The sequence below is a fragment of the Cydia pomonella genome, chromosome 9, assembly GCF_033807575.1.
Source record: "Cydia pomonella isolate Wapato2018A chromosome 9, ilCydPomo1, whole genome shotgun sequence".
NCBI lineage: Eukaryota > Metazoa > Arthropoda > Insecta > Lepidoptera > Tortricidae > Cydia > Cydia pomonella.
This window is the reverse complement of record NC_084711.1, coordinates 36826-49224: the sequence shown is the minus strand read 5'-3', so window position 1 is coordinate 49224 and position 12399 is coordinate 36826. Positions and strand designations below refer to the sequence as shown.

Below are 12399 nucleotides of genomic sequence, written 5' to 3'. Positions count from 1 at the left end.
CTCATGCGACGTCAGCTTCATTGGGTGCGGTCACGTTTCGCGGATGAACGACCAGCGTGTGGCTAAGCGCATCTTTTATTCTGAGCTTGAGGAGGGCAAGCGGAAACAGGGTGACCAATTCCTCAGGTACAAAGATGTGCTTAAGCGGCACATGAAAAAGTGTCGCATAGAGCCCTCGCGATGGGAGCAGCAGGCAGCCATACGAATGGAGTGGCGGGCTACTATAAATGCCAAAGTAGCTGAATTCGAAGCTCGTCGGCGCTCAGAGCTGGATGCCAAGCGCGACGATATAAAAGCCAGACTACCCGCGGCTATGCACTATAATTACGCAAATGGTGTGCTCACATGCCCGCAATGTTCGCGAACTTTTTGGTAGCAAGACAGCCGCCTTCAGACTACCTTTATATTCATAAATAGTAAAAAAAACATCAGAATAATAATACCCTAACCCAGGGTGCCGCCAGCAGCGGGGCAGGGTCCAAGCTGCCGGTGGTCAGGGCTGCAGAGAGAGGAAACGCCGGACTATCCATGTCGTGTCCAAGATCACCGCCTTCTGCAACTGACCCTTGATCCAACCATCTAGCGAGAGTCTCAAGATATTGGTCGAGCCTCTTCGCTATGAGACCGTTCGCTGAAACGATTATTATTATTATTGTGGTTGCTATTTTAAAGAAGGTTAACAAAGAGAGTGTATAAGGGAGAAGTAGAAGAGGGAGCTGGAAGGGGTAGACCTCGGCGGACTTTCTCTGATCAAATCGGGGAAATCCTGAAGAAAGGCCAGGTCAAGAGCACCCTAAACCGACGAGCGTGTATGAGGAATGTCATGAAAGTGAAGGAAGCGAAAGAGGTATGTCAGGATCGTAGCAAGTGGAAATCCGTGGTCTCTGCCTACCCCTTCGGGAAATAGGCGTGATTATATGTATGTATGTTATTTGAAATGTAATAATGGGTTTTACCTGAATTAAACGATTTGAATTGAATTGAATTTGGTCACTATTACAACAAAAGTGCTACTACTCCTTAAACGAATCCTTTACTGACATTATTGAATAAATAATGAAATTGTGCAAATTAAAATGAATATAAATGGCATACTTACCTTTAAATTTACTTATTATATATTTAAAATGAACAAGTAATGTAATTACGTAAGGGTTCCGTACCATTATCTATAAAAACGGCAAAAAAAATTACGTTTGTTGTATGGGAGGCCCCTTAAATATTTATTTCATTCTGATTTTTAGTATTTGTTGTTATAGCGGCAACAGTAACACATTATCTGTGAAAATTTCAACCGTGTAACCATCACGGTTCATGAGATACAGCCTGGTGACAGACGGACGGACGGACAGCGGAGTCTTAGTAATAGGGTCCGTTGTACCCTTTGGGCACGGAACCCTATAAATACCTATTGTAACACATGTATATGCAATATATGATATGATGATGATTTTGATAGATGAACTTCGAAGAACGCATTTCGCGTAACATTCCTAGATTTTTAAGAATTTATTTTTCCTTTTGCATACAAATACAAATAATTGATTGAAAAAAGTGTTGCATGTTCATTTAATAGGCGACTCTTGGGATAACAGTGATGTTGGTGCAGGTACACGGAGCAGCTCAGCGAGCTGTACTTCCTGCAGGCTGGCGGCAACATGATGGACTACGCGGCGTGGCGCAAGCGGCCGCCCGCGCCGCAGCTGGTGTCGTTCCTGGAGGCGCGCCGGCCGCCGCCCGTGCCGCCGCCCGAGCCGCTCGCGCCCGACCCGCCGCCGCCCACCGAGATGGTGGAGAAGGTCGGGCTGAAGCTACTTTCTTTTTCTCCAAATTCATCGCCCATCAGTTGCGACACTGAAGCTGATTGGATTGAAGCAATTAGCGTCATTTTTCACTGGATACCATGTGATTTGCTCCTTAGCGTTAGTCGTGCGTATGTGTTCGGCCAAAAATAAAATTGCCTATTATCAGAAGCATTTTTTTATATTTTAGTGCAATCATTGTTACAAATGTTTAATGGTGCGTTTTAGACCCAACGCTCGGAATCGGTTTTTAAAATAGCAGTAATTACCGGTTTATTTTGGTTTTACTTCAGTTTATATTATGTATTTATAAATATTTATATAATATATATATCGTTGTCTAAGTACTCACAACACAAGCCTTATTGAGCATACTGTGGGGCTTTAGTCACGTTTTGTAATAATGTCCTATAATATAATCTTGGAATATGGAAAAACCGGTTTAAAAAATAACGGTTTTAAGAATGCCAAGTACATAATAACGGTTTGGAAATTTAATTGGATTCGGAGCCTTGTTTAGTCCTATCTATGTTCGTAATTTTTTATATCAAGTGAAAGTTGTTTAATCAGATTTCGAATCAATGAAGTTCCTAGAGAAAGGTCTCAACATAGCTATTAATATTTTTTGGCAAGCATATTATACCGTATTACATGCAACTAATACTCATCGAGATAATTCTAAAACCCTCAAACACAATTCGGTTGCGTTTCTTTATCACAGAATTCGTATGGCTACCTCCTGTCTCCATCTTCAGCTTGATGGTAGTCAGCTGCACAGAAAACATACCCCTGCAAAGAAGTTTTGTATGCAGGGGGGTGTACTTTTTCTCTGCAGCTGACGTATAGTGAAGCCGTTAACCACGTATAGTACGATGAATTTTATCGACAAATCGACCCCCATACCTATGGTTTTTCTCAACCATTTCAAAAATGCACACTTCCAAAGTTTTATGGCGCCAAACACGACTACACTTGGTTAATGTACCATTATCTGTCCATTTATCTGTCGCACATTTAAAAAATAATTATCGTTAGATAGCTTATGAATCAGGGCATAAATTTCAAGATAAATGTCTCAGAGAATTTTACACAATCACTCGAGAAATAATAACAAAGTTAAAAAATTACTATTTTTTACATTTTATCTTTTTTTTCGCCTTTACCTTTACCCAAAGCGGGGCCATGTAAAGAAAAGAAAAAAAAAACACTAAATTTAATTACTTTATAAAATCTATATGTAAATTTGCATGGAAATAAAGGGCTTATTATTAACAACTATAAAAAAATGAAAGTTTGTAAACAGCGCTACGATTTTTCAAAAAGTGCTGGTTGAACCCATGGCACCTTAACAATTGAATGTATTGTTAGATTTATTAGTGAATAATGATTCGTTTTATTGTTCAGGCACGACAAGAAGCGTACGTGGCCGCGCGCGTGGCCGAGCTGGCTCGCGCCGGGCTGTGGGCGGAGCGGCGGCTGCCGCGCGTGTGCGAGCCGCCGCGGCCCAAGACGCACTGGGACTACCTGCTGGAGGAGATGGCCTGGCTCGCGCAGGACTTCGCGCACGAGCGCAAGTGGAAGAAGCAGGCCGCCAAGAAGGTTAGTGTGTCCTGCCCCACATGCCCACCTTACCCAGACGCACTGGGACTACCTGCTGGAGGAGATGGCCTGGCTCGCGCAGGACTTCGCGCACGAGCGCAAGTGGAAGAAGCAGGCCGCCAAGAAGGTTAGTGTGTCCTGCCCCACATGCCCACCTTACCCAGACGCACTGGGACTACCTGCTGGAGGAGATGGCCTGGCTCGCGCAGGACTTCGCGCACGAGCGCAAGTGGAAGAAGCAGGCCGCCAAGAAGGTTAGTGTGTCCTGCCCCACATGCCCACCTTACCCAGACGCACTGGGACTACCTGCTGGAGGAGATGGCCTGGGTCGCGCAGGACTTCGCGCACGAGCGCAAGTGGAAGAAGCAGGCCGCCAAGAAGGTTAGTGTGTCCTGCCCCACATGCCCACCTTACCCAGACGCACTGGGACTACCTGCTGGAGGAGATGGCCTGGCTCGCGCAGGACTTCGCGCACGAGCGCAAGTGGAAGAAGCAGGCCGCCAAGAAGGTTAGTGTGTCCTGCCCCACATGCCCACCTTACCCAGACGCACTGGGACTACCTGCTGGAGGAGATGGCCTGGCTCGCGCAGGACTTCGCGCACGAGCGCAAGTGGAAGAAGCAGGCCGCCAAGAAGGTTAGTGTGTCCTGCCCCACATGCCCACCTTACCCAGACGCACTGGGACTACCTGCTGGAGGAGATGGCCTGGCTCGCGCAGGACTTCGCGCACGAGCGCAAGTGGAAGAAGCAGGCCGCCAAGAAGGTTAGTGTGTCCTGCCCCACATGCCCACCTTACCCAGACGCACTGGGACTACCTGCTGGAGGAGATGGCCTGGCTCGCGCAGGACTTCGCGCACGAGCGCAAGTGGAAGAAGCAGGCCGCCAAGAAGGTTAGTGTGTCCTGCCCCACATGCCCACCTTACCCAGACGCACTGGGACTACCTGCTGGAGGAGATGGCCTGGCTCGCGCAGGACTTCGCGCACGAGCGCAAGTGGAAGAAGCAGGCCGCCAAGAAGGTTAGTGTGTTCTGCCCCACATGCCCACCTTACCCAGACGCACTGGGACTACCTGCTGGAGGAGATGGCCTGGCTCGCGCAGGACTTCGCGCACGAGCGCAAGTGGAAGAAGCAGGCCGCCAAGAAGGTTAGTGTGTCCTGCCCCACATGCACACCTTACCCAGACGCACTGGGACTACCTGCTGGAGGAGATGGCCTGGCTCGCGCAGGACTTCGCGCACGAGCGCAAGTGGAAGAAGCAGGCCGCCAAGAAGGTTAGTGTGTCCTGCCCCACATGCCCACCTTACCCAGACGCACTGGGACTACCTGCTGGAGGAGATGGCCTGGCTCGCGTAGGACTTCGCGCACGAGCGCAAGTGGAAGAAGCAGGCCGCCAAGAAGGTTAGTGTGTCCTGCCCCACATGCCCACCTTACCCAGACGCACTGGGACTACCTGCTGGAGGAGATGGCCTGGCTCGCGCAGGACTTCGCGCACGAGCGCAAGTGGAAGAAGCAGGCCGCCAAGAAGGTTAGTGTGTCCTGCCCCACATGCCCACCTTAGCCAGACGCACTGGGACTACCTGCTGGAGGAGATGGCCTGGCTCGCGCAGGACTTCGCGCACGAGCGCAAGTGGAAGAAGCAGGCCGCCAAGAAGGTTAGTGTGTCCTGCCCCACATGCCCACCTTACCCAGACGCACTGGGACTACCTGCTGGAGGAGATGGCCTGGCTCGCGCAGGACTTCGCGCACGAGCGCAAGTGGAAGAAGCAGGCCGCCAAGAAGGTTAGTGTGTCCTGCCCCACATGCCCACCTTACCCAGACGCACTGGGACTACCTGCTGGAGGAGATGGCCTGGCTCGCGCAGGACTTCGCGCACGAGCGCAAGTGGAAGAAGCAGGCCGCCAAGAAGGTTAGTGTGTCCTGCCCCACATGCCCACCTTACCCAGACGCACTGGGACTACCTGCTGGAGGAGATGGCCTGGCTCGCGCAGGACTTCGCGCACGAGCGCAAGTGGAAGAAGCAGGCCGCCAAGAAGGTTAGTGTGTCCTGCCCCACATGCCCACCTTACCCAGACGCACTGGGACTACCTGCTGGAGGAGATGGCCTGGCTCGCGCAGGACTTCGCGCACGAGCGCAAGTGGAAGAAGCAGGCCGCCAAGAAGGTTAGTGTGTCCTGCCCCACATGCCCACCTTACCCAGACGCACTGGGACTACCTGCTGGAGGAGATGGCCTGGCTCGCGCAGGACTTCGCGCACGAGCGCAAGTGGAAGAAGCAGGCCGCCAAGAAGGTTAGTGTGTCCTGCCCCACATGCCCACCTTACCCAGACGCACTGGGACTACCTGCTGGAGGAGATGGCCTGGCTCGCGCAGGACTTCGCGCACGAGCGCAAGTGGAAGAAGCAGGCCGCCAAGAAGGTTAGTGTGTCCTGCCCCACATGCCCACCTTACCCAGACGCACTGGGACTACCTGCTGGAGGAGATGGCCTGGCTCGCGCAGGACTTCGCGCACGAGCGCAAGTGGAAGAAGCAGGCCGCCAAGAAGGTTAGTGTGTCCTGCCCCACATGCCCACCTTAGCCAGACGCACTGGGACTACCTGCTGGAGGAGATGGCCTGGCTCGCGCAGGACTTCGCGCACGAGCGCAAGTGGAAGAAGCAGGCCGCCAAGAAGGTTAGTGTGTCCTGCCCCACATGCCCACCTTACCCAGACGCACTGGGACTACCTGCTGGAGGAGATGGCCTGGCTCGCGCAGGACTTCGCGCACGAGCGCAAGTGGAAGAAGCAGGCCGCCAAGAAGGTTAGTGTGTCCTGCCCCACATGCCCACCTTACCCAGACGCACTGGGACTACCTGCTGGAGGAGATGGCCTGGCTCGCGCAGGACTTCGCGCACGAGCGCAAGTGGAAGAAGCAGGCCGCCAAGAAGGTTAGTGTGTCCTGCCCCACATGCCCACCTTACCCAGACGCACTGGGACTACCTGCTGGAGGAGATGGCCTGGCTCGCGCAGGACTTCGCGCACGAGCGCAAGTGGAAGAAGCAGGCCGCCAAGAAGGTTAGTGTGTCCTGCCCCACATGCCCACCTTACCCAGACGCACTGGGACTACCTGCTGGAGGAGATGGCCTGGCTCGCGCAGGACTTCGCGCACGAGCGCAAGTGGAAGAAGCAGGCCGCCAAGAAGGTTAGTGTGTCCTGCCCCACATGCCCAGCTGACCCAGACGCACTGGGACTACGTGCTGGAGGAGATGGCCTGGCTCGCGCGGGACTTCGCGCACGAGTGCAATTGGAAGAAGCAGGCCGCCAAGAAGGTTAGTGTGTCCTGCCCCACATGCCCACCCGACCCAGACGCACTGGGACTACGTGCTGGAGGAGATGGCCTGGCTCGCGCGGGACTTCGCGCACGAGTGCAATTGGAAGAAGCAGGCCGCCAATATGGGTGCGTAGCCAACATACCAATCGTTTACGACACGACAAGGAAACACTATCTGTCTCTCTATCGCACTAATATGCGCAAACGATTTGCATGTTGTCTAGGCACCACTGGTGCACCGCCAACAGCCAATCGCTTACGCTACGACAACGAAAAAATATCTGTCTCTCTGATTGGCTTATTGGCTATGCATCCATGGTGCCTAGCCAATATGTCATTCGTTTGCGCATATTAGTGCGATAGAGAGACAGATAGTGTTTCGCTGCCGAATCGTAAACGATCGGCATGTTCGCTATGCACCCATAGTGCCTAGCCAAGATGCCAACCATTTGCGAATATTAGTGCGATAGAGAGACAGATACCGTTTCGTTGTCGTAGCGTAAACGATTGGCAGGTTGGCTACCTATAATGGAGTTATAATGAGTAGAATTGCCATTTTGATGACCAACTCCTGACTCCATCATGAGACCCTAGACCTCATCTAGATCGATGGTGTTCGTCAGGGTAAATCTATTGAGCCCAAACATGATCGAGTTATGATGAGTAGATTAGGAGTTCTGGTGACCAACTCCTGACTCCATCGTGAGACCCTGGACCTCATCTAGATCGATGGTGCTCGTCAGGGCAAATCTATTGAGCCCAAACACGATGGAGTTATGATGAGTAGATTAGGAGTTCTGATGACCAACTCCTGACTCCATCATGACACCCTTGTATTTAACTTATTATTAATTCTAAAATGGCGTAACTTCAGTTCTACGCTAGAAGCTAGGTCTTATCTCGATTGAAAAAAAAACATGACTTAATTAATCTGACATTGTCTGTCATTTTCAATGTTTTAAACTGGTCCGTTGTTGTTTTAAAACAATTTTGATTAAATATCAGATTTCTACGATAATTTGGATATTATAACGGATACTGATATATGAATACGACACCAGGCTTTCATACGGATACGACGCAGCGACGGAAAAACACAAACGAATGTAATGTAATTAAATATTTGTCCGATGTCTTCGACGAATAATTTTTGCAGTAGGGGACGAAACAGTATTTGGTATACTTTGGCGGAGTATATACCTCATCGATCCATACGGCTTCGTCCATTTTTAAAAAGATTAGTAGATAGTAACTTAATTATGTAAATAAATTTGTTTTTGTTTTGAATTTCAATCAACACGTCGTATTTAATTAACAATGTCAAATCCAATATTATGACAGCTAATTTTTTTTCGTGATGAATGGCAATGACATTTCACGTATTTTGCCGCAGAATTGGTAAAATCACATCATTTTTTTGTTCTTTTGTATTTTTCGTAATAAGCGTTGTTAAATTTATTATATTAATATAATGCAGTGTCCAGGAAGTAAAAAACTTTCAAAACATATGTAACAATTCAGGTTTTATAAAAATGAAATGTTGTCAATTAACCAATTGCACTGTTATTTAATATTTGGCAGTGTGCCCGAGCCGTGCAGAAATATTTCCAAGACAAGGCAGCCGCGGCGCAGAAGGCGGAGAAGGCGCAGGAGCTGCAGCTGAAGAGGATAGCCGCCTTCGCGGCCAAGGAGATCAGGACTTTCTGGCTTAATGTCGAAAAGGTATGAATTGCGTGTAAAACACATGATATATTAGAATGCTATAATTCTAATTCCTACAAATGTCAAGGATTCAAATTAATTATGACTTTATGTTTAGATTTTCCTTCATATTCGTTGTTGGTTGAGGTCGGATGAACAGGCTTACTATGTGGAAAGTTCCGAACTGGAAGTATTTGAGGTGCTTTAGTGAAATGGTTCTGCCATTGAACCAGCTCGGAACTTGTCGCTCGGGTTTGACCGTGTATGTCGTCCAGTTGGTGGAGTGGAAGCGGTCGCGGCGCGTGGAGCGCGCGCGCAAGGAGGCGCTGGACGAGCAGCTGTCCATCATCGTGGACCGCACGGAGCAGTACTCGCGCCAGCTGGCCGCCAGTCTGCAGCCGCAGCCCGACACGCCGCCCTCCGACGACGAGTTCACCCCGCGAGGGCCCGACAGCGACGACGAGGAGACCATCGCGCAGGCCGAGCAGGAGGCGCAGGTATCACTCACCGAATCTTCTTCTGAGGCAGAACTCGTTTCCTCTAGACTGAGGGTCTCGCCCACAGGAGGTCGTTATTTCCTGTACTGAGGCTCTCCATTCTATACTATTTTCCGCAGTCCTAATAATTGGCGCCCATATAGATCCTTGGCAGGCCTTCTTTACAATTCTACCCAGCGCAGCGGGTCGGTGGATGTCCATGAGCCCGTCCTCCATCTCATACCACATACAATTTACGACATCCGACACGTCACAGGTTACCGAATGTGACATAACCTCTATCATCCACATGACACATGAGCAATTTCTCGTTTAGCATGACGCGTCGCACCACCGCGACGAGATCGAGGCGCTGCGGCGCGAGTCGCGGCTCGCGCTGCCCGAGCTGCTCCCCCCCGGCTACACGCCCGCCGCGCCCTCCCCGCCGCCCTCCCCCGGCTCCTCCGACTACAGCGCCGACGCCGACTCGGCCGACGACGAGGACACCATCGCCGAGCAGGAGCGCCAAGAGCGCTCCGACCACAAGCAGGAGATCGACGCGCTGCAGGAGGAGGCCGACCTCGACATCGAGGAGCTGCGGCGGCGGTACTCGACCGCGCCGCCGCCGCCGCCGCCGCCGCCCGACAGCGACAGCGAGCGCGACGAGAGCGAGCCGGACAGCGACGACTCGGAGTCGGCGTCGTCCTCGGCGAGCGGCGGCTCCGAGAAGCTGGCCACGCTGGTGGACGACCCGGGCGCCGGCTCCGAGCGGCGCGTGGAGGCGGCCGCGTCGCTCGCCGCCACGCTGCAGCCCACCGGCACCACGCTGCAGTCCACGGCCGTGGCCACGCCCGTGCCGCGCCTGCTCAAGCACCCGCTGCGCGAGTACCAGCACGTGGGGCTGCACTGGCTGGCCACCATGCACGCGCGCGCGCTCAACGGCATCCTGGCCGACGAGATGGGGCTCGGCAAGACCATCCAGACCATCGCCCTGCTCGCGCACCTGGCGCTCGAGCGGCAGGACTGGGGGCCGCACCTCGTGGTGGCGCCCACCTCCGTCGTGCTCAACTGGGAGATGGAGTTCAAGAAGTGGTGCCCCGCCTTCAAGATCCTCACATACTATGGGACCATCAAGGTAATTTTCGTCATACCCTCTCTCTCTCCTCTTGTTTCTGTTTAGGCATTAAGTCCACCACCACCAGTCGTACTCTTTTTTGTATATTTGTGCAAAAACGTTTAAATAAATAAATAAATAATAATACCCTCAAGAGAGCACTGCAAAATTAACAAAAAAATGTCTTTTTAACACATTATGGGAGCTACTGCTGCTGGCAACGACACCCAATTCAAACAATTCCTTTCAATATAACACTTGTTTTGTTCCTCTAACACAAAACTAACTAGACCATCTTTTGCAGTCTAGCTTGGTGGTCATTCAAACTTCTCTGTTTAGTGAGCAAGAATAAGGTTGCTGACTTGGTTTGACGCGTGTGTTGTGCAGGAGCGCAAGCTGAAGCGCGTGGGCTGGACGAAGCCGAACTCGTTCCACGTGTGCATCACGTCCTACAAGCTGGTCGTGCAGGACCACCAGTCCTTCCGTCGCAAGCGATGGCGGTACTTAGTGCTCGACGAGGCGCAGAACATCAAGAACTTCAAGAGCCAGCGCTGGCAGATGCTGCTCAACTTTCAGACGGACAGGTGAGCTAACAACTTGCTACTTCCAGACTAACAGAGACCTCGATCCGTACAGGTCTTGCGTTAACACGCTTGTATGTTTCAGGCGGCTGCTGCTGACGGGCACGCCGCTGCAGAACAGCCTGCTGGAGCTGTGGTCGCTCATGCACTTCCTCATGCCTGACGTGTTCGCGTCGCACTCGGAGTTCCGCGAGTGGTTCGCGCCGGTGGCCGCGCTCGCGGGCGAGGGCGGCGCCGGCGCCGGCACTGCTGGTTTAGTACGACGGCTGCACGAGGTACGTACGTCACGCTGTGGTCGCCATGCACTCGCTCATGCCCGACGTGTTCGCGTCGCACACGGAGTTTCGCGAGTGGTTCGCGCCGGTGGCCGCGCTCGCGGGCGAGGGCGGCGCCGGCGCCGGCACTGCTGGTTTAGTACGACGGCTGCACGAGGTACGTACGTCACGCTGTGGTCGCCATGCACTCGCTCATGCCCGACGTGTTCGCGTCGCACACGGAGTTCCGCGAGTGGTTCGCGCCGGTGACCGCGCTCGCGGGCGAGGGCGGCGCCGGCGCCGGCACTGCTGGTTTAGTACGACGGCTGCACGAGGTACGTACGTCACGCTGTGGTCGCCATGCACTCGCTCATGCCCGACGTGTTCGCGTCGCACACGGAGTTCCGCGAGTGGTTCGCGCCGGTGGCCGCGCTCGCGGGCGAGGGCGGCGCCGGCGCCGGCACTGCTGGTTTAGTACGACGGCTGCACGAGGTACGTACGTCACGCTGTGGTCGCCATGCACTCGCTCATGCCCGACGTGTTCGCGTGGCACTCGGAGTTCCGCGAGTGGTTCGCGCCGGTGGCCGCGCTCGCGGGCGAGGGCGGCGCCGGCGCCGGCACTGCTGGTTTAGTACGACGGCTGCACGAGGTACGTACGTCACGCTGTGGTCGCCATGCACTCGCTCATGCCCGACGTGTTCGCGTGGCACTCGGAGTTCCGCGAGTGGTTCGCGCCGGTGGCCGCGCTCGCGGGCGAGGGCGGCGCCGGCGCCGGCACTGCTGGTTTAGTACGACGGCTGCACGAGGTACGTACGTCACGCTGTGGTCGCCATGCACTCGCTCATGCCCGACGTGTTCGCGTGGCACTCGGAGTTCCGCGAGTGGTTCGCGCCGGTGGCCGCGCTCGCGGGCGAGGGCGGCGCCGGCGCCGGCACTGCTGGTTTAGTACGACGGCTGCACGAGGTACGTACGTCACGCTGTGGTCGCCATGCACTCGCTCATGCCCGACGTGTTCGCGTGGCACTCGGAGTTCCGCGAGTGGTTCGCGCCGGTGGCCGCGCTCGCGGGCGAGGGCGGCGCCGGCGCCGGCACTGCTGGTTTAGTACGACGGCTGCACGAGGTACGTACGTCACGCTGTGGTCGCCATGCACTCGCTCATGCCCGACGTGTTCGCGTGGCACTCGGAGTTCCGCGAGTGGTTCGCGCCGGTGGCCGCGCTCGCGGGCGAGGCTCCAGCCTTCGCGGGTGCAGCCAGCTCGCCGCGCAGCAGCGTCAAAGGAAGGTCCACAACTGGAGGTCGGTCTGTTTCGTCATTGTAACTGTTGTGTTAAATTTGAAACTTATGCATGCCTGTTTAAGTATATTCCCGCCTTCTCTTTCTATTATATATGTCCTACCAGTCGCTTAATAAACTCGTACAAGATCACTCGTCTTTTTGATTTAGTTAAATGCAAAAACCACAATTTGCCAAAGTGAACGTTATTACAACCATCATATGGTCGCAATCGAACCGGAAGAATTAGTGCATCGGACCCAGAACAATAGCGAGGCGCATTCCGGAGATAGCA

General features: G+C 53.5%; 1 protein-coding gene across 1 annotated transcript in view; it reads left to right on the top strand.

Annotated features, from left to right (window-relative positions):
• The window catches only part of LOC133520975 (helicase domino), a gene marked incomplete at its 3' end in the record, with an annotated part of 65343 nt that overhangs the window by 24300 nt on the left and 28644 nt on the right, over positions 1–12399 (top strand). The window contains 7 exon segments of the mRNA XM_061855695.1: positions 1610–1799; positions 3207–3401; positions 8287–8427; positions 8682–8903; positions 9220–10017; positions 10384–10580; positions 10663–10852. Of these exon segments, the coding sequence (XP_061711679.1) occupies positions 1610–1799; positions 3207–3401; positions 8287–8427; positions 8682–8903; positions 9220–10017; positions 10384–10580; positions 10663–10852 (1933 nt within the window).